The sequence below is a fragment of the Tamandua tetradactyla genome, chromosome 6 (genome assembly GCF_023851605.1).
Source record: "Tamandua tetradactyla isolate mTamTet1 chromosome 6, mTamTet1.pri, whole genome shotgun sequence".
Taxonomy (NCBI): domain Eukaryota; kingdom Metazoa; phylum Chordata; class Mammalia; order Pilosa; family Myrmecophagidae; genus Tamandua; species Tamandua tetradactyla.
Genome location: NC_135332.1, coordinates 42618043 through 42641270, shown reverse-complemented (window position 1 = coordinate 42641270; position 23228 = coordinate 42618043). Strand labels below are relative to the sequence as shown.

General features: G+C 35.4%; 1 protein-coding gene across 20 annotated transcripts in view; it reads left to right on the top strand.

Annotated features, from left to right (window-relative positions):
• Nucleotides 1-23228, top strand: part of BCAS3 (BCAS3 microtubule associated cell migration factor) — a 726008-nt gene that overhangs the window by 363552 nt on the left and 339228 nt on the right. For all 20 annotated transcript variants that reach the window (XR_013177676.1, XM_077165018.1, XM_077165019.1 and 17 more), the window contains 3 exons: nt 4430-4554; nt 6701-6866; nt 9418-9518. Coding sequence is in view for 19 of the 20 variants with exons in the window: in XM_077165018.1 (XP_077021133.1) it covers nt 4430-4554; nt 6701-6866; nt 9418-9518 (392 nt within the window). In the remaining variant the exon portion in view is untranslated. The remainder of the gene's footprint in view (nt 1-4429; nt 4555-6700; nt 6867-9417; nt 9519-23228) is intronic.

Here is a 23228-nt window from a genome sequence, read left to right as displayed (position 1 = left end):
CTGAGAAAACTCCTGATTTTGAATTAATACCTTATTTGCTTTCATTTTCGTTTCCTTGTTTGTATGTTTGTTTTTGTTTTTATGACATTGCTCCTGGCTTAGGAAATATGATTTTTATGATCATTATTTTGCCTGATATGGTGTATGTATTCAGTTGTACCTTTGTTTTGCTTTTCAAAATTTTTCTTTTAATTTTTGATCATGGAGTTATGTGGGATGTGCGAACATGTTAAAGGGGAGTAAAGAGTAGTTCTCAATGGAAAGAAGCCCATTAGTACCATCATTATATTTTGTTCTCATGTGTATAACAGTTTTTAAAAAGTGTGTATCCATAGAATCAATAAAATTGAATTTCTGGACCCTTATATAAATTGAAATATTATTTTCTTTATATTTCTATATTATTAATTTAACAAATGAATAAATAATGAGGGAAGGCCTCCAAACATTCTGACCAATTCTTTTTTAAACTTACAAATATTTTATAATGGTTTTTATAAGGCCATTTCAGGGGAGAAAAGATATTGAGAGCAAAAAAGAAAAGATGTTAGAATTGGAAAGTTTTCCTAAAAGGATTGTTAGAAATCATTAAAATGTCTTTCAAATTAAGTTTTAAGTAAACATGAATTTCAAAGCCAGCACTTTTTCTTTCTACTTCATTCACGTAAGTATCATTTTTCAAGATTTTCTCTAGCTGCCAACAGAAGTTTATTTTTGAAATATGCTGGGGCATTGTGGAAAAATTCATGATGCTTCTACACGGTATTCCTAAACTTGGTGCTTTTCAAACAGGAGAAAGGGAACATTGTAGTTCAGATTTTTCCTTTAGGTGGGTAAGGTACAAAATACTTTATGAATAGCATTCTTTTCTTTAGATTATTTCTCCTTTTTCTACTTCTGAAAGTCTTATGTACACCTGCACATTATTTTAGTGCTTCTGTTTTTAATACCACCATCATTATAAATGTAGATTTAATGACCAAATAACTTGATATGAATGTGTTCCCCAAATATGCTCTTTACTCAGTACACAGTACTATGTCATATAGTAGGTAGCAAGTTATTTTCAGAGTTGAAAACTTTTGGTTCTTCATTAAATACATATACTAATGGGATTTACTAAGGCCTTATGAGAGAAAAAAGAAGAAATAATGAAGCACAGGAATAAAAACAAATAATTTTTCTCATACCTTAAACCATGCCATAGAGCATTTATTCTGTACAGGAAATAATTAGGTGATGTAAAATGATACTGTGATGATTCTTTTTAGTTGTGTGTTCAGAAACTGAGTTTTCTGTAGCACTATGGAAGTGTAAGAGATTTTAGCTTTTGACATCGGTTGAGTGTTTAGACTTTAAGCTAATAAATATACAGAACATAGTTTTGGGTGTCCAAAGACTAAACTGATGACCTATCATATTTTTTAATTTTATTATTATGTTAGAAAGGTATCTGCCCTGTCCAGTAGCAACTATTTTAAAATCTGTTTAGGATGTCTAATGTAGAGAAACCATATTATCCTCCTTGTTTTCTGTCTTGTTGCCTACTGCATGATGTTTTTTAAAAGCCAACAAGAATCTCTTCCAGTAATTCTCAAGGAGTTTTGAATTTATTTTTCTTGAGTTTAATTGCAGAATTTGTTGCTGTGTGATACACTGTAATATCATTGTTTCCTTAAGATGTTTCTAATATAAGCAGCTGTTGATTAAATGCAGAAAAAGCACATAGTCATTCAATCGTAAGCACCTTTCAGGAAAAATTCTAGGATGGTTTCATCTCTCCTCCTTCCAACGTCCCCAAATTCCAGGGGTTAAAAATGACTAACAGAAATTCAAAGATACCACTTACTGGGACTTAGCTCAATGATAGTAGCTCAGTAATGAGAATAAAGGCTTCAAAGGAAAATTATCTTCTAAGATAATGCAACAGGCAGCATCATAAGCAGAAAGAACAGTTTCGAAGCTGGTGTCAATGATATCAAGGAAGGGTGCATATTTGTTGTGATGAGGGGTTGAGGACAGTATTCTTTTCTGGGATAAGAGTATTAGTTTTGGGAATTAGAACTATGAAGTGAAAATGTTTACAGAATTAAATTCATCTCCTCACAGAAACTTAAAAAATATATGTGTCCTTATTCCTTGTCAGTGGAGGTCTGACTGGTGTTGGTATGTTAGGTAAGGATGTGGTTTGTTTAGGAAACGTTGTGAGGGGGTTATGAAATGTTAATGATGGAGAGAAGAGACTTTTTCATACATAACAGTATTCATTACTGAAGAATTTGGTAGAAGTGGGGAGGATAAAGAGATCAATCACAGTGGCCTTTTTGCTTTCCCTAGAGGAAAGATGTCATACAGAAGGCTTGGGAAGTAAGATAAGTGAGAACCTGTTTCAAATATTATAAGGAACTGGGAAACAGATTACCATACAAAGTATGATTTTTCAAAAATTAGGTGAAGGCTGTGGGCAATGTAAAAGAAAATTAACATTTATTTATTTATTTTACTGTGATCCAACATGTGATCTTTCCTTGAGCACTTGGAAAAATGTGTATCCTGATGTTGTTGTAATGCAGTGTTCTGTAATACCTAGTTCATTTATTTATTATTCAACATTTCTGTTTCCTTATTGATCCTCTGGCTAGATGTTCTATTAATTGATAGAGACTGGTGTATCAAGAGACTTCAGCTTTTATTGGAGAAGTGTCTGCTTCTTCTCAGAAGTATTCAACATTTCAGAAGTATTCAGCATTTCTTGAATACTATGATATGAGAATGCACTGTCTTTAGAGCTTTAGATGCTTTATCTAGTATAGTTGTTTTCAAACTCGAGCATGTGTGAAAATCTCCTGTAGGCTTTTTAACAGCAGAGATTGTCAGTCCCATCTCCAGAGTTAGATTCAGTAGGTCTGGGACATGAACATGAGTGTCTCTGAACCTTCCGGAAGGTGCTGCTGGTCTGAAACAACACTTAGAGAACCTCTGAGATATAATAATTCTTAAAATAGTCCTATGAGAAAGGCATTGCTATTTTTTTAATTTACATATTAGTAGTCTGAGCTCTGAGATGTTATGTTAAGTAATTTACCCAAAGTCACAGGGCTAATAAACAGCAGCACTCTGATTCAAATTCAGGAATCTTGCTGACTCCAAAAACAATCTCTTCTCACCTCACCATGTTTTATTAAAAGATAAGGGATATTGTAACTACTGACTACAGCAGATTTATTGTTATTGTAGCTAATTGAGTAATATGTAACATTGCTTTAAAAGAAAAATTGTAGCAAATATTCCACACCAGTACAAGTTGTAGTTGGTTGGGTGGTGTACGGGAATCCTGTATTTTGATTGTTCTGTAAACCCACAACTTCTCTAATAAAGAAAAAAATATATATGTATATAATAAAGGAATAAAAGAAAGTGAGCAAAAGAAGGTAGAAATAATGTTTACTCTAGAGACTGGCTAGCAGAGTAAGAACATCAAAGCTCAGCTATTCATTGTACCCCTACTGGGCTATGATCTTGGTCAATATGCACTGAGGCTATTTTCTGGTATATGAATTAGGGAAAATAATGCCATTGTTTATCTAAGATGGTGGGCAAAATTGCTAATGAGCTTTGGGGATGCCCTTGATGAACAGAAAAGAACAGAAATATAGGATTTGAAAGAAGATGAAAAGTTGACAGTGGTATCCGGGGCTATGAATGCTTCTTTGAGGAGAGTGAGTTACTTTTTTATGGTACTTACATGTTATAACAGCAGTTATTAAGTGTGTCCTCAAACATGAGAAACAGAAAAGATTTATATTTGAGAGGCTATTTCATGCATAAGCTGTCAGTATTTAACTCTGCCTTAATCTTTTGCCCTAAAAACATAGACATATCATTTTCACGAATCCAGAAAGAAAAACAGTGAATATAATTGTATAATTAGCTCTTCTCCCACTTATTGTCTAAATCTATATAGCATTATGTCTGAAAGCATTTTTAGGATTTCCAGTCGGTTATTTACATACATGCTCTCTGAATTCATCTGTATTATAAACACTACATATTATATTAAAAGCCAAATACTATACCATTTTATTATTGTGAGATGTTTATGCTGATTCTCTTGGTTTACTTTGAAATCTCCAGGGAAATGTTATCCTTCTGAAAAGAAGTGCTTGGGATCTCACCAGATACCTCAAAAAGTAGTTCATTTTTACTGGTCTTAGACGTTGCTATCCTGATTTATCCTGGATCTTTGAATTAATTTTAGTTTTACCCCGGAGCACAGTGTCGTATCATTAGTTATTAGTTAAGGCAAAATGCATGTTCACATTTGAGGGTTTGAATTCTTAGCAGTGGCATTTAAAGAGAAATCTGTCATGAGCTAGATGACTATAATTTCATCATGGTAATTTTTTTTACTGTCATTTTATTTTTTAAGCAAAGTTAAACCTCCTCCCCAAATTTCACCCAGCAAATCGATGGGCGGAGAATTTTGTGTGGCTGCTATCTTTGGGACATCCAGATCATGGTTTGCAAATAATGCAGGTCTAAAAAGAGAAAAAGGTATGTATTTTTATTGATGCTAACACTTACCATTTATAGTTTTTGCTTTAAAGGACATTAATTGTTGGGGCGGTGCTCCTTCTTCTCCCCTATTCCGCAGGGAAATCCCGGCCATTAATAGCATTTACTCTTTGAATAGTTTTAAATCCAATATCCTAAATCCAATTTTTACATTCAGTTAGCAACTGTTCAAACCTTGTCAAGTTATAAAAGCTTTCCTCTCCATATAAACATAAAATGTATTGCCCATTGGGTGTTACTGTTTTGTTCTTTTGGTGACAATGTACAGCTGTTAACACTGTCAGTTTCATACCATTATTTATAGCTTTTAGATTTTTACGCCAGTTTCACACTATTGTTTCATTAATGCCTTCCAACAACTATGAAGTGTACAGAGGAAAATCCTTCTATCCCTGTTTTGGAGAGGGAGAATATGAGATCAGCAAGTTGAGTTATCTTAGCCAAATGTGATAGGGGATACAAGGGTAGTTCAGGGATAGAATTCTCTTCTGCCATGCCGAAGACCTGGATTCTTCTGGTCCCTACGCTTCCCAAAAAATAAACAAGCAAAACAAACAAACAAAAAACAAGCAAACAAAAAATCAACAAATGGTGCTGCAATAACAGGATACTCACATGGAAAAATAATGAAATGTGACCCTGCCATACAGCATGCAAAAAAAAGTGATAGAATCAGAGTTTGAGCCCAGGTTTTCTATTCTAATGCTAAATCTTGCTTTAAACAACCAGATAAATCAAATAGCTCTACCATGTTATAAATTGAAGGATAAATACAAGCTAACATTGAGAAATAAGAGTCATTTTCTTTGGTTACCATTGCTCTTTTGAATTGATTAAGTTTTTGTTTTTATTTATCCCTCCTGTAATCACCAGCTCAATACTGAAAATGTTTATATAATTTCTGTTTTTATATGATTTCTTATTGTTTCTGTATAAAAGAGAATGCCTAACATTTGTAGACCAGGTTTATAATTTTGAATAAGTTATCATTTTCTCTCATTATTTTAGTACTGTTAAAAAAAGTAGGTCACAAACTAGTTCCATAGCCTCCATTGTTCTTGGCAAACTGGCTCTCCTTTAAGCTTCATATTGGCAGACTTCAACCCTTTCCCTTGTTATCGCCTTTCAGTGACCCTTTCCATGGAAATAGGATCTCAGGCACAGCAGGTTCCTTATCTAAGTGAGAAAGGACACAGTAAAGTATGCAAGCCTTCCTATCTAATTTTTTGTTACCTCTTTCGCTTTAGTGATGTTATCGAAGGACTTTTTGTTACTAGTTAAAACCTTCCTTGAAGCTCAATTTCAAATGCTACTCCCTTCTGTTCTAATTACCTATTTAACTTGGTACTCCTTTTTATCCCCCCCTGGCTGGTCATTAGCCATTTTCTCAAATCAGTTGTAATTGATGCGTCTGGCCAATAGATAAGGCGACCCACCCTACATTCAGGAGCGATTTTATATGCTCCTCGGTTACCATGGTAGTGAGGACATGTGTACGTTTTATTAAGTCTTTTGATTACATCCATATTCAGTCTCTGATCTCTCAGAGTATGGTTGATCATTTATCATGAGGCCAGCGATCCTATTGAAAGAAAAGAAGCAAGAGCGTTCAGGGGGAGGGGAATGCCTATGTTTCTTGTTTATTTGTTTTAATCCAGAAATTTAAAAGAGAAAGTTTTGAATGAAAGATGATGAAATGTTAGGTTGATTTAGGTATACAGGGAGCTTTCATGCAGTTCAGTTGGTTTATCTGGTGCATTTAAATCTTAGTCCATACAACATACTCTTTCTGTCATTCCTTCCTTGTTCCACTCAATATTCATTTTTCATAATGTGGGACAAAATGCAAAAGACTGCAAAGTATTTGGTGCGTTTACATCTTTAAAAAAAAGGTTTGAGATTTAAAAATACTTTGGTAATATAGAAATATTCATATTTATTAATATCTGCTTTGAAGATGCACCTTTAGGCAGGTAGCAGGCAAAAAAAATTATAAAAAAGCTCGTTACCTGCTCGTTTTCCCTGAGTAGGTTCAGAAGCAGACTGACAATGTCAATAACTTTCAAAAATGATAGCTCCTTTTATGCCATCATCACACATCCACTTTCTGATTCTCTGTTTGTAGACCAGTCCAAACAAGTTATAGTTGAATCTCTCTACATTATAAGCTGCTATGGAACATTGGTGGAGCACATGATGGAACCACGACCCCTCAGTACTGCCCCCAAGATTAGTGATGACACACCACTGGAAATGATGACATCACCTCGAGCAAGCTGGACTCTGGTTAGGTAGTACTTTTTTTTTAAAAGCAACTTTATTAAAGTATGCAATAGTAGAAGTTTGTAATTTGATAAGTTTTAACATAAATGTTCACCATTTCATCACTGCAATCATGATGACATATCCATCATCCCCTAAAGTTTCATTGTGCCTCCTTGTAATCTCTCCTTACTGCCACTCTTTGTTTCTGCCCCACACCCTGAATCCCAGGCAACTATTGATCTGCTTTCTGTTACTATAGATTATTTTGTATTTTCTAGAATTTCATATAAACAAAATCAAATATACATTCTTTTTTTTTGTCTGGCTTTTTCATCCAGCAAAATTATTTTGAAATTCATCTATGTTGTTACATGTATCTAATAGTTGACACCTTTTTCATATTGAGATATAATTCACATACCATAGAATTCACCATCTTAAAATGATTTTTCATAAGGTTGTGCACCCATCATGACAGTTAATTTTAGAACATTTTCAGCACCCCAGAAAGAAATTATTAGCAGTCACTCCTTACTTCCTGCTGTTCTTCCAGCCCTTAGGCAACTACCAACTTATTTTCTATTTGTAAGGATTTGTCTATTCTGGACATTTCATATAAATGGAATCATACAATATGTAACCTTTTGTGTCCAACTTCTTTTGCTTAGCATAATGTTTTCAAGATTCATCCATGTTATAGCTTATATCAGTATTATATTCCTTTTTAGGGTTGAATAATATTCCTTTGCATGAATATACCATATTTTGTCTATCCATTCATCAGTTAATGGACATTTGGATTCTTTCCACTTTTTGGCTATCATGAGTACTGCTGAACATCCATGTACAGTTTTCATTTGAACACCTGTTTTCAATTGTTTTGCATGGGCATCTGTTTTCAATTTTTTTTAGGTACTTAACCTAGGAGAGTACCTCTTTGAAAACCCCTTTTTACCTTGCGTCTTTATGTTTTCTTTCCTTGGATTTAATTGTTTATCCCTCCCACATTCAGAGAGCCTCCCTGCAAGTGTTTCCCTACTTGCAGTTTTATGCTCACTGAGAATAAAATGTAGCATTGAGACATTCCATTAAAGGGAGTAGAAACTAATATAAATAGATTGTAAGGTTTCTTTTCAAGTGATTCCCTAGAATACAATTTTTAAGCCTGTAGAAATGTTTAATAAGAATCTGTCCTTCCCCGAAGGGCATGATTAGAATCTTTACAAGCTAACACAGAGAAGAAATAAAAACTGAAGATATTTCAAGATAATCTACTGTCCAGGAGAACTAGAAAAATTGTTCCTGACTAGTACAGAAGGAAACAGACAAAAATGGATATGAAAATGATCCCTATGCTTTTGGCATTTTAAAATATTCTTTTTTTTAATTAAAAAAATTTTTTAAACGTAACATACAAACATGAACATTCTTACCATATGATCATTCCATTCTTGGTATATAATCAATAACTCACAGTATCATTACATAGTTGTATATTCATCAGCATGATCATTTCTTAGAACATTTGCATCAATTCAGAAAAAGAAATAAGAAAAAAACTTATACATACCATACCTCTTGCCCCTCTCTCTCATTGATTGTTAGTATTTCCATCCACACAATATATTTTAGCCTTTATTTCCCCTATTTTTTCTATACCCCTTATCATCCCTTTCATTGATCACTAGTATTTCAATCAACTAAATTTATTTTAACATTTTCCCCCTATTATTTATTTATTTTTAATCCATATATTTTACTTATCTGTCCATACTCTAAATAAAAGGAGCATCAGACACAAGGTTTTCACAATCACACAGTCACATTGCAAAAGCTGTATCATTATACAATCATCTTCAAAAAACACGGCTACTGGAACATAGCTCTACATTTTCAGGCACTTCCCTCCAGCCTCTCCATTATACCTTAACTAGAAAGGTGATATCTATATAATGCATAAGAATAACCTCCAGGATAACCTCTCGACGCTGTTTGAAATCTCTCAGCCATTGACACTTAATTTTTCATTTCTCTCTTCCCCCTTTTGGCCTTCTTATACTGATTTTAGGAGTGGGACGATCTAATTAAAATTATATCATCATTGAAATGAGTGGCTAAATTTGAAACTCAGATGCTGATTAGGTCTAATAAGTCTTACAGCTGGATGTGTTTTTAAATATCATTTTAACCTATTTTTTTTTTAAATATACACATATTCTAAGAATAAAACATTCAAACGATGGTCAGAAGTTAGGTTAAATTAAAACTACTTTTTTGCAACATTTGAATTCCATGCTTAATCTCTGCCCAGTCTTCTGAATGTCTTGTCTCATCCTATTGGAGGGTTTCTGTTATTAAGCTAATATTAGCTCCATATAATTTGTATGACTCACTGCTACCATTTTTTTTTTAATCATGTGGCCTTGGGTTTCAGGTTTCAGTACTCCAACAAGTTCTTCTTAATGATTACAAAAGTAGTGTGAGTTTGTATCAGTGTCTGTAAGTGATGACCATGATGGTGATTTACATCCCATCTATTAAGCATGAATATTGTTTGTTCTTCTACCCTTTCCTTAGAACCCCTCAATGGAATGAATTGCAACCACCATTTAATGCAAACCACCCTCTGCTCCTCGCTGCAGATGCAGTACAATATTATCAGTTCCTGCTTGCTGGTCGTAAGTAATTGTGATTGCTTTTTTTCCTTCCATATGATATTTTCAGATTTCAACTAATAATGCTGCCTTTTAAAGCAGCCATGCTCATTAAAACATTATGCCATAGGCCAAAGGCCTTAGAGAATCAGACTAATGCAAGTGAAATATTTAATACAAAATGTGTACGATAACCTTAGCACACATTATACATACCTTCTGGCTGCTTGTATTCCCTGCCCATGAGATAGATGTACCCCTGCAATGATAATAGGTAAGTTATGGGGAATACCTGATGGGCTCAAAAATAAAAAGTGAACATGTTGGGATATAAGAAATAGTTTCAAATAGTTTAGTATCCCATACAGGAGACGGGATACTAATCTCCCATCCCAGTCCATGCACTTCTCCAAAAAACAAACAAACAAGCAAAACAAACAAACAAACATGGTGATACAGTAATGAGATACTCACATGGAAAAATAAAGAAATGTGACCCTGCCATACAGCATAAAAAAAAAAGCTTAGTATCTGTTTCTAATATGAGAATCATTAGAATCTTTTTAGTATGAAAAATATAGCCAGAGGGTTTTTATTTTTATGGAATTTTACTTGCAGTGATAATGATTGCAACAGAAGTTTTGTGTTTTTTGTAACTGCATTTTAAATATTTGTCTGTTTACTTTAATATTTAAGTTGAATCAAGCACTTTAATACTTTGTAGAAAATGTACGTTGCACTAGGTTATAATCTTTTCTTATGTGGGAGAAAAAAAGTCAATTTAATATTTATTACCCTTGTAGAAAATGTACGTTGCACTAGGTTATAATCTTTTCTTATGTGGGAGAAAAAAAGTCAATTTAATATTTATTACCCAGTTTGTAGTCATAAATTAAAATAGTTTATAATTATAATTCAAATTTGTAGAATGGACTGGATCCATAATTTAACTTTATGTCTCCTGAGTACTTCATGTTTTTAAGAAATTTTCTAAATATCAACAATTGACATGTTTCTTATGGAGTTTTGTTGTATTCAATCTATTATGTTGCTTGACTGTATTATAAAGTATGAATTAAAATATTTCCAAAACTTTTGTATTTTTTGTTTTTAGTGTGTTATATATTATACTGGAAATAGATAGGAGTTGCAAAAATTTTATAGATCATGCTTTAAAGTTATTAATTTTATCACATTGTATTATGATTGTACAAATACTATTCTCACAGTCAGCATTCTTGCTCTTTCACACAGTTAAACTTATTGATTTGCCCAGCAAGTATTTATTGGGCCCTACTGTGTGTCGGATACTTGTCATTTAAAAATTAATAGAATATTGCTTCTGTCCTCAGTGAACTCACTATCTAATTTGGGAAACAAGTGTTTAATAAAAAATGTGTGATAAAATGGAAGGTTATACAGTGAGCTGTGAGATCAATGACTTCAGTTGCCACAGGCTTAAAAAAAGAATGATATTTGAGGCCTAAAGGACAGGTTGGATAGTCTCAGGCCTATGCTTCTTAAGAGGAATGATTATGTATCAGAGTGGTAGATTGGATGCAGATGGGGCATAGGACATGCCACTGAATTTGGATTGGATTTAATAGGCCAACGGTTCAAGAAGCAGAATACATAGCTCTAGGTTATCTAAACGTACATTTAACTATATCACGTGAACTTGAGGAAACAAGACATATATTATATCAAATTAAAACCATGAGCACATTTTACACAATCTCTCAAAATGAGTGAAGATAACCAATTGTTGAATTAACTTCCAGAATTACTGTTTTCTTTGTTTAGCTATCTCTATCCCTTAACTTAGTTGAATTTGCTGGTTGGGCTATACCTTGATTTTACCAGTTCTGAACTCCTATGTCCTGTTATTAGAACAACAAAATTCCCAGGTGCATATTTTGAGAACTACTATTTTAGAGTCTGTTTGTGTCCCTGCTTTCAGTTCTTCTGAGTTTATGCCTAATAATAGTTTTGTCAGATCATATGGCAGATCTGTACTTTGTTTTCTAGCAACCGCCGAACTGCCTTCCAAACCATTGCATGTTTCCACCAGCAGTGAAAATATAGTTTTCTGTTGTTGTTTATATATATAAATATATATATACACACACACACACATATATATAATGGCCATTCTAGTAAGTGTGAAATGATATCTCCTTGTTGTTTTGATTTGCATTTCCCTGATCACTAGTGATGTTGGGCATCTTTTCATGAGTTATAAGCCATTTGTATTTCCTCTTTGGAAAAATGTCTATTCAGGCGTTTGGTCCATTTGTTTTTGTTGAGTTGTCTGTCTTTATTGTTGAGTTGCAGGATTTCTTTATATACTCTCAATATTAAACCCTTATTGGATATGTGATTTCCAAATATTTTCCCATTGAATAGGCTGCCTTTTCACCTTTTGACAAAATCCTTTGATGCACAGAAATATTCCGTTTTGAGGAGGTCCCATTCATCTGTTTTTTGTTTCATTGCTTGTGCTTTGGGTGTCAAGTCTAAAAAACCTTCACTTACCATAAGATCTTGAAGATGCTTCCCTGCATTTTCTTTTGGAAGTTTTATAGTCCTTTTATAGTTAGGTCTTTGATCTGTTTTGACTTAATTTTTGTATGAGGTATGAAATAGGGGTTTTCTTTCATTAATTTATAAATTGTGTAAATTGCTTTGGATAGAAATGATGTCTTAATGATATTTAGTTTTCCAATCCATGAACAAAGGATGGCCTTCCATTTATTTAGGCCATTATACCTTTTCACAATATTTTGCAGTTTGCTGAATAACCTTTACATCCTTGGTTAACATTACTCCTAGATAAGTGATTCTTTTAGTTGCTATTGTATATGGACTTTTCCCCTTGATTTCCTCCTAACAGTGCTCATAACTACTGTATAGAAACACTACTGATTGTTGCATGTTGATCTTGTACCCTGCCACTTTGCAGAACTTGTTATTAGCTCTAGCAGCTTTGTTATAGATTTTTTTAAGACTTTCTAAATATAGGATTATGTCATCAGCAAATAGTGAAAGTTTTAGTTCTTCCTTTTCTATCTGGATGCCTTTTAATTTATGTTTCTTGACTAGGGCTTTTTACACAATGTTGAATAAGAATAGTGACAGTGGGCATCCTCGTCTTGTACGCGATATTAAAGGGAAAGCTTTGTTTTTCACCACTGAGTTGCTGTTAGCTTTGGATTTTTCATATATGCCCTTTCTCATGTTGAAGAAGTTTTCTTCTATTCCTATCCATTGAAGTGTTTTTATTGAGAAAGGATGCTGGATTTTGTCAAATTCTTTTTCTGCATCAATCAGTATGATTATGTGGTTTTTCCCCTTTGATTTGTTAATGTGGTATGTTGCATTAATTTTCTTCTGTGGAATCACCTTTGCATACCTGGAATAAAACCGACTTGATCATGATGTATGATTGTTTTACTGTGCTGTTGAATCAGTTTGCACATATTTTGTTGAGGATTTTTACATGTATATTTGTTAGAGAAATTGGTCTGTAATTTTCCTTTCTTGAAGTATCTTTATCTGGCTTTGGTATTAGGGTGATGTTGGTCTCATAGAATGAGTTAGGTAGTGTCCCTCCTCTCCAATTTTTTGGAAGAGGTGGAGCAGGATTGGTATTAATTTTTCTTGAAATGCTTGGCAGAATTCACCAGTGAAGGCATCTGATCCTGGGTTCTTGTTTCTCTGGAGGTTTTTGATCACAACTTCAATCTCTTTACTTGTGACAGGCTTGTTGAAGTCTTCTGTTACTTCTATAGAGTGTATGTTGTTTAGGTGTTTTTAGGAAGTTGTCCAGTTCGTTGACATTGTCAAATTTCTTGACATACAGACATTTAAAGTATCCTCATATTATCTTTTTTATTTCTGTGAGGTTAGTAGTTATGTCCCACCTCTCATTTCTGTTTTATTTATTTGCATTTTCTCTTTTAATCTTTTTTTAATCTAGGTAAGTGTTGTAGATTTTATTGATCTTTTCAAGGAGTCAACTTTTGGTTTTGTCTATTCTCTGTATTGCTTTTTTTTTTTTTTTTTTTGCATGGGCAGGCACCAGGAATTGAACCCGGGTCTCTGGCATGGCAGGTGAGAACTCTGCCTGCTGAGCCGCTGTGGCCCACCCTATTGCTTTTTTATTCTCCATTTAATTTATTTCTGCTCTAATCTCTGTTATTTCTTTCCTTCTGCTTGCTTTGGGATTAATTTGCTGTTTTTTGTCTAATTCCTCTAAGCATGAAATTAGTTCTTTGATTTTTAGCTCTTTTTTCCTCTTTAATGTATGTGTAGGGCTCTAATTTCCCTCTCAGGAACATCCTATATATTTTGATACGTTGTGGTCTCATTTTAATTTGTTTCAAGATATTTATGAATTTCTCTTGCAATTTCTTCTCTAACCCACTGATAGTTTAAGAGCGTTGTTTAACCTCCATATATTGGTGAATTTTTCCATTTTTCACCTGTTGCTGACTTCCCACTTCATTCCATTGTGATCAGTGAATGTGTTCTGTATCATTTCAATCTTTTTAAATTTTTAGACTTGTTCTTAGCCCAATTTGTGGTCTATCCTGGAGACTGATCTATAGGCACTTGGGAAAAATGTATATCCTGCTGTTTTGGGGTGCTGTGCTCTGTATATGTCTGTTAGGTCTAGTTCATTTATTGTAGTCTTCATGTTCTCTGTTTCCTAATTGACTTTTCTGTCTAGATGTTTGTGTCATGTATTTTGGTTAGGTGTATTTATATTTATGGAAATTATTTCTTCTTGGTAGAATGCCTCTTTTATTTATATATAATGTCCTTCCTTGTCTCTTCAAATGTTTTTGTATTTAACATTTATTTTGTCTGATGTTAGTGTACCTACTCAGCTCTTTTTGGTTACTGTTTACATGAAATATCTTTTTCCAGCCTTTCACTTTCAAGCTATTTGTATCCTTAGGTCTAAGGTGAGTCTCTTGTAGCCAGCATATAGATAGATCATATTTTTCAATCCATTCTGCCACTCTGTCTTTTGATTGGAGAGTTTACTCCATTAACATTCAATGTTATTACTGAACGTTAATTGAATGTACTTACTTCAACCATTTTATCCTTTGACTTATATGTCATGTACTTGTCACTCTTTTTATTATTTCATTTACACTTACTGATAGTCTTCATTTCTACATTCTCTTCCAATCCTCTCTCTCCTGTCTTTTCTTTTCAGTCTGCAAAACTCCCTTTAATATTTCTTGTAGGCAAGATTCTTGTTAACAAACTCCCTTAACTTGCCTCCATTGTTTCTGATGAGAAATCTGCGCTTGATTTTATTGCAATTCCTTTGTAGGTGATGAATCACTTTTCTGTTGTTCCTTTTAGAATTCTCTTTGTCTTTGGCAATTGATATTCTGATTAGTATGTGTCTCAGAGTGGGTCTATTAGGGTTTATTTTATTTGGAGTACACTGGGCTTCTTAGCTTTGCATGTTCTTGTCTTTTATAACTGATGGGACTTTTTTTAAAAATTTTTTTTTATTAATCAAAAAAAAGAAAAGAAATTAACGCAACATTTAGAAATCATTCCATTCTACACATGCACTCAGTAATTCTTAGTATCATCACATAGATGTATGATCATCATTTCTTAGTATATTTGCATCGATTTAGGAAAAGAACTAGCAAAACAGCAGAAAAAGATATAGAATGTTAATATAGAGAAGAGAATTAAGATAATAATACCAATAAAAATATATATATATATATATAAAGGAAAAAGAGAAAAAACAAAAGATACAAACAAACAAACAAAAAACGATATTTCAGGTGCAGCTTCATTCAGTGTTCCAACATAGTTACATTACACTTAGGTATTATTGTGCTGTCCATTTTTGAGTTTTTGTACCTAGTCCTGTTGCACAGTCTGTATCCCTTCAGCTCCAGTTACCCATTATCTTACCCTGTTTCTAACTCCTGCTGGTCTCTGTTACCAATGATATATTCCAAGCTGATTCTCGAATGTCGGTTCACATCAGTGGGACCATACAGTATTTGTCCTTTAGTTTTTGGCTAGACTCACTCAGCATAATGTTCTCTAGGTCCATCCATGTTATTACATGTTTCATAAGTTTAGTCTGTCTTAAAGCTGCATAATATTCCATCATAGGTATACGCCACGGTTTGTTTAGCCACTCGTCTGTTGATGGACATTTTGGCTGTTTCCATCTCTTTGCAATTGTAGATAATGCTGCTATAAACACTGGTGTGCAAATGTCTGTCTGTGTCTTTGCCCTTAAGTCCTTTGAGTAGATACCTAGCAGTGGTATTGCTGGGTCGTAATCCATTCTGCCATTCTATGTCTTTTGATTGGGAAATTCAGTCCATTAACTTTTAGTGTTATTACTGTTTGGATAATATTTTCCTCTTCCATTGTGGCTTTTGTATTATATATATCATATCTGATTTTCCTTCTTTCTATACTTTACTCCATACCTCTCTCTTCTGTCTTTTTGTATCTGACTCTAGTGCTCCCTTTAGTATTTCTTGCAGAGCTGGTCTCTTGGTCACAAATTCTCTCAGTGACTTTTTGTCTGAGAATGTTTTAATTTCTCCTTCATTTTTCAAGGACAATTTTGCTGGATACAGAAGTCTTGGTTGGCAGTTTTTCTCTTTTAGTAATTTAAATATATCATCCCACTGTCTTCTAGCTTCCATGGTTTCTGCTGAGAAATCTACACATAGTCTTATTGGGTTTCCCTTGTATGTGACAGATTGTTTTTCTCTTGCTGCTTTCAAGATCCTCTCTTTCTCTTTGACCTCTGACATTCTAACTAGTAAGTGTCTTGGAGAACACCTATTTGGGTCTATTCTCTTTGGGGTGCGCTGCACTTCTTGGATCTGTAAATTTAGGTCTTTCATAAGAGTTGGGAAATTTTCAGTGATAATTTCTTCCATTAGTTTTTCTCCTCCTTTTCCTTTCTCTTCTCCTTCTGGGACACCCACAACACGTATATTTGTGCGCTTCATATTGTCATTCAGTTCCCTGATCCCCTGCTCAAGTTTTTCCATTCTTTTCCCTATAGTTCCTGTTTCTTTTTGGAATTCTGATGTTCCATCCTCCAGTTCACTAATTGTAGCTTCTGTCTCTTTAGATCTACCATTGTAGGTATCCATTGTTTTTTCCATTTTTTCTTCTTTGTCCTTCACTCCCATAAGTTCTGTGATTTGTTTTTTCAGATTTTCTATTTCTTCGTTTTGTTCAGCCCATGTCTTCTTCATGTCCTCCCTCAATTTATTGATTTGGTTTTTGAAGAGTTTTTCCATTTCTGTTCGTATATTCAGCATTAGTTGTCTCAGCTCCTGCATCTCATTTGAACTATTGGTTTGTTCCTTTGACTGGGCCATATCTTCAATTTTCCAAGCGTCATCCATTATTTTCTGCTGGTGTCTGGGCATTTGATCAGATTTCCCTGGGTGTGGGACCCGGCTGGTTGAAAGGTTTTTCTGTGAAATCTCTGGGCTCTGTTTTTCTTTTCCTGCCCAGTAGGTGGTGCTCGTGGCGGTCGTCTGTCTGCGGGGCCCACCAGTAAAAGATGCTGTGGCTCCTTTAACTTGCCGATCCAAATCTCGCAGTCGGCCCGGGAAACCGCGCGTGGAGGGTGTTCGCTGGCCGCCTTGGCTTGGGGGAGTGCCCGTCCAAATTGCCCAGCTGGCCCGAGACTCCAAGCGTGGCGGGAGGGCCCCGCTATCCAACGTTCCCAGTCAGACCGGGGAGCCACGTGCGTGGAGGGGACCCCAGTCGCCAGCCGCCCCGGACGGGAAAACGCGTGCCCCTCGGGTATCTCACCGCAGTGGATTCTCCCTGCCCGTTCAGCCATTCCAGAATGGGTACGCTGTCTTTTTGGTCTCTGTCGTGGCTCCGGGAGCTGTTTCGTATTGTTTCTGTTTCTTTAGTTGCTTTTCTGGAGGAGGAACTAAGACCCGCGCGTCTTACTAAGCCGCCATCTTCTCCGGAAGTCTGATGGGAAATTTTGGCCAATATTTCCTCAGATATTCTTTCTGGCCCTTTTCCCTTCTCTTCTCATTCTGGGACACCTGTGATGTATATGTTTGCATTCTCTGAGTTATCAGTCATTTCCCTGAGACCTTGCTCAGATTTTTCCATTCTTTTCTCCATCTGTTCCTTTGTTCGAATTCAGATGCTCTGTCTTCTAGCTCACTGATTTTTTTCTTCTGCCTCTTCTAATCTGCTATTGTGTCTATAGTGTATTTAAAATTTTATTTAAATTCTGTTATTTCTTTCATTCCCATAATATCTGTTATTTTTCTTTTTATGTTTTCAAATTCTTTATGCTCACCCAGTGTCTTCTTAGTATCTTTTATCTCTTTAACTATTTCTTTGAATTGACTTAGGACATTTGTTTGAGCATCTCTAATTAGTCATTCCAAATTCTAGATCTCTGCCTTCTTAATTTGTTTCTTTGGTTTGGCCATATCTTGTTTCTTAGTACATGTTGTGATTTTTTGCTATTATCTGGGCATTTATTATCTTGATAAGATTTTTCGGAAGGTCTGCTTCCCTCTCTTGTGTAAAATTTTGTTGTTGATTGGGTTCATATTAAAGCTCTTCTTTGGCACTCTGTTCATCAATATTTCGCAGTCAAAACAGGGCCAAGTTCTCATGTAGGAAGTTCAGAACAGTTCCGAAGGGCCCTTGGGAGAGGGTCAGGAAAGCAGTTTCCTAAAACTGCACTTTCCCAGCCTTCCCAGCAGATGGCACTCTTTGGCAGCCTTTTCCCCACAGCAAAGGTAAGTTGTTTTTAGCTCTGTCCTCTGTTTCTGAGGTGGGTGGACATAGTGGCCCTATGGGTGCTGTGGGTGCCTGTCTGAAAATGGCCAGGCTGTGGGACCCTAAGGACCAATTTCTTGACTCTCCCAGTCTGCAGCCACTCACTGGACAGGATCCGGACTGACTAGAAGCTAATGGCCTTTAGGATGAGGATGGGCACCAGGAGCCACAGCTGAGCATGTTACAGTCTGTGGAAACAATGGTGCCGTAGTCACCATAGGCACCTGTCTGGAAAGGTTCAAGGCTGTGTGACCCTGAGGTCTAGTTTCACCAACTAACAGTTGGATCAGGATTGTGCCACATCCCCCTCTGTCCTGTGGGTAGGGCTTGCCTGATTTTCCCAGTTGGGGTAGCCTGTCAGGCTAGAACTGGGCTGACCAGAAGCTGCAAACCTCAAGGATGGGGGATGGGCACAGGGCAGTGTGACTAAGTGGAGTCGCTCACTGCAGGTTCTTCATCACAGTTCCTCTATTTCTTCATCCAACTCTTTCTCGTATGTTGTACAGCCCTCCCTTGATCTCCTGAACCCCAGAACAACTGCTTTGGACAGTTTCTGCCTGTGTCTAGGTGTTTTTGGTGGAGGAGTAAGCTCTGCCTCTCCTTATTCCATTGTCTTCCTATAAATCCTATCTACCTTAGTTTTTCATATCAGAAGTTCACATTTTCAAATAATAGACTTTAGAAATTTAAATAAAATTTGGAAATCCTTTTTAGTATTCAGCTTTCAGAATGTTTATCAATTCTGATTATGTTGTAATATCTGTTATCTAAGTCATAGACTGTAATAGATAAACCTGCTTTTATCCTTGTGAAATGTTACTGTGGACACAACTTACTGGGTTTAAAAAAAGAACAAATCTAGGAAACAGGTAATTCTGCAGTGATTATTACATTGCTTTTTTACATTGGGGTTGTTCTAGTTTGCTAGCTGCTGGAATGCAATATGCCAGAAACGGAATGGCTTTTAAAAAGGGGAATTTAATAAGTTATTAGTTTACAGTTCTAAGGCTGAGAAAATGTCCCAATTAAAACAAGTCTATAGAAATGTCCAATCTAAGGCATCCAGGGAAAGATACCTTGGTTCAAGAAGGCCGATTAAGTTCAGGGTTTCTTTCTCAAGTAAGAAGGCACACGGCAAACACAGTCAGGGTTTCTCTCTCATGTGGAAAGGCACATGATGAGCAAGGTCAGAGTAGAGTTCTCTCATCTGCAAGGACACATGGTGAGCATGGCTTCATCTACTAGCTTCTTCTCCTGGCTTCCTGTTTCATGAAGCTCCCCGGGAGGCATGTTCCTTCTTCATCTCCAAAGGTTGCTGGCTGGTGGACTCTGCTTCTTGTGGCTATGTCATTCTGCTCTGCTCTCTCTGAATTTCCTTCATTCTCTAAAATGTTTCCTCATTTATAGGACTCCAAAAATTTATCAAGACCCACCCAAATGGGCGGAGACATGTCGTCAGCTAATCCAGTTTAACAACCACTCTTGATTGGGTTACATCTCCAGGGAGATGATCTAATTACAGATCCAAACATACAGTGTTGAATAGGGATTATTCTGCCTTTATGAAAAGGAATTTTGATTAAAACATAGCTTTTCTAGGGGACATACATCCTTTCAAACCAGCACAGGGATAGAGACACGTAATTTATCCAGTGTTTTAAAATAAGTCGTTCTTCTTTGATGAAGAAAAGACACATGTTAAAGCTGGCTATCTGATTGATAGTCCTGAACATAATAGTTTATTTTCTGAATAAAATGAAAATATGCAAATGAAATATGCAAAATATGGACATTTAGGTCAGAAGAGTAGAAGCCTGAAATACAATGGTAAAAGTAATGCTGGTGCCCATTTAGAGAGATTGCCTTGCCATCTGTTGTGTCCTTTCTGCAAGTTGGAAAGAAGTTAGGAAGACTGCTATAACTTCCTTGCTTTCTTTCCAATTCCCGTCTTTGAAACTACTTTAAAGGATATCATAGCCTCTTAAAACCTGATGTCAGAAAGTTTTCTGTTTTACTTAACCATGTTGAAAATCATCTTCTATTTCTCGACTTTAAGACTTTTTTTGTTAAATATATTTCTAAAAGTATTTTCAAATATAACTACTTGGAGTAAAGTTGAACCGAAGAACAATTGTAACTTGCAACCTACACAAATGTTGTAAGCTTCTTATTTGCTTGTGTTTAGATCTGTGGATCAAGTGAAGCAGACTTGTATAAACTACGGAAATTATAATAATAGTAGACAAAGAATGATGTAAACGGAAATAGGAAAGGGACATTGTCTCAGTGAGAAGTGAGTAGAAGAGCAGGATGTTTAGCAGGGAATCCCCACTGCCCTTCCAGCCTGTAATAATTATAAATACATTTATAGTTGATAAACAAAGTTTTGCATCTATTGCAAAAGAGAGTGGGGTATGGGAAGAGGAAATCAGTCTGAAACACTGAAGTCATCTTATCTAAGAAGTAAAAACTCCAAATTTTGTTTTAGTTATATTTCCTACCTGTACTAATTTGTTGGAATGACCAAAGCTGAGAAAGTTTAGTATACAGTAAATTTGATCATATTGAAATATTTCCCACAAAGGTAACTATGGGGGGATATGACTTCCTTGTTATAAGGTTGAACCATATGGAATTGCTATTTTGGGTAAGTATAAAAATGCCAAAAATCAGTAATTTCATAAGGTTCAACCTAATAGATGGGTTAATTTATGATGTATGTGCTGAATATACATATGGTAATCCAATCTTGTTATATAGCTCAGTAAATTACATAAAAGGCAAGAATCTAATATTCAAAAAATGTTTTCAGTCGATCATAAGAAATCTTGGGAGCAGTTTATAAAAAGATTGCAGCAAAGAATATTAGTCTCACTTCAAAATAAAAATTGCATAAAACTAGTAGTGTTTTTGTTTGCTCAAAATAAGAAGGGCAAACATTAGAATGGACCAACAAATATCAGTCAACTTTGAATGTTATCGCAAAGTTTTGGCATCAGCAGTGCTTTAAAGGTACTGACATTGACTAACTTTGTTGAAAACCAGGCTTTAAACTTCTTTCTTAGATTATTCATGGATAAGTGATAAGTTCTTCCCTAAACGTAGGTTTTTTGTTTGTTTGTTTTAGTTTCATAGACTTAAAAAAAAGTCTCTATATACAAAAAAGCAATAAATTTCATTGTACATTCTAAAAAAGTAGTTATGGAACAGATTTCAAAGTTTGGTATGTTACACTTCCACAATTTGGGGTTTTACCTTCTAGTTGCCCCAAGACACTAGTGAGACTACTCATTTGTTAAATCCTATCTTTTCTGTTATAATTTCTCCTTCTTTTTTGATCCTTCTCCCAATGTTGAGGGGTATTTGGACTATGCCCATTCAGACTTTTTCATGTTGGAAAGGGGTGTCGATAATATGGAGTATGGGATGGAACTAGTTGATGTTCTTAGAAAGGTTGGCCCCTCTGGGTTACAGAACTTATCTGGCCTAGGAACCCATCTAGAGGTTGTAGTTTTCTGGAAAGTAATCTTTGCGTGTGAAACTTTCGTAGACTCTCAGAGAGAGCCCTAGGTGAAGCTCACTTAAGAGTTGTCTCCAAAATACCCTCTTGACTCTATTTGAAATCTCTTAGCCACTGACACCTTATTTTGTTACATTTCTTTTCCCCATTTTGGTCAGGAAGGCTTTGTTGATTCCACAGTGCCAGGGCCAGGCTCATCCCTGGGAGTCATGTTCCACATTGCCACGGAGACTTTTATCTCTGGATGTCATGTCCCACATAACAAAGAGGGTAGCAATCTTCCTTACAGAGTTGGGCTTAGAGAGAAAGAGACCATATCTGAACAACAAAAGAGGTTTTCTAGAAGTAACTCTTGGGCATAGCCATAGGTAAGTTCAGCTTCTCCACTACAGAAATAAGCTTCACAAGAAGAAGCTTCAAGATCCAGGGGTTGGCCTATTGATTTGGGAATCCCTAATGTTTGAGACAGTATCAGATTTCCCCTGTAGTAGAAGTTTAATAGTCCTATATTTTTTCTCCAGTCCTTCAAGGAATTTTGCCAATACTTTAAAATTATCTGCCCAACATACTATGGGATATATCTGGGTATTACATTAAGCTATACAGAATTACAGACCCTCATTCCTATTCTGGGCTCCCTCTTCGGGTTGTTTAAATGAGCTGTCCAGGCCCACTGAGTTAGATAATTTAGATTTGGACAAAATAAACGTACAGAAAATTTAGGTTTGGACAAAATAAACCTCCTTTCCTTTGGTCTCATATAGTAGGTGATGTTTCTAAAATACAGTCAGTGTCATCCTTACCCCTGTATTCTAATTTACCTTCATCCCAACCCTGTCAGCTTTGTTCTTATCTCTAATTGAAGCCAGACCTCTGTTTTTGGTTTCTTTAACAGTTGTTGTATGTAGCAACGCTGACTTTCGGAGCTGCAGAACTCCAACTTTGAGTTTTATGTGGCAAACAGGTAGCCAAAGTTCCAGGGAGATACCAGGTTATAAATATCTAGAAATAACATTTACAGCCCCAGATTAAATGTGACTGCTATAAGAACTTACGATGTAGGCCCCAATTTTCCTATAATTATTTTCTGAAAGAGACCATACAATATTTGTTGTTTTGTTTTTGGCTTACTTTGCATCACATAATGTCACCAAAGTTCATTCACCTTGTTGCATGCCTCACAACTTCATTCCTTTGTGTAGCTGCACAATGTTCTATCATATGTATACACTGCAGCTCACAAATCTACTTCTTAGTCAATGTATCTTTCAGCCACCTCCATCCATTAGACATCATGTATAATGTTCAAAGTAAAGATCCGTATCTTACATTATCCTCACTTAGTTGTACAATAATGTCCAAACTAA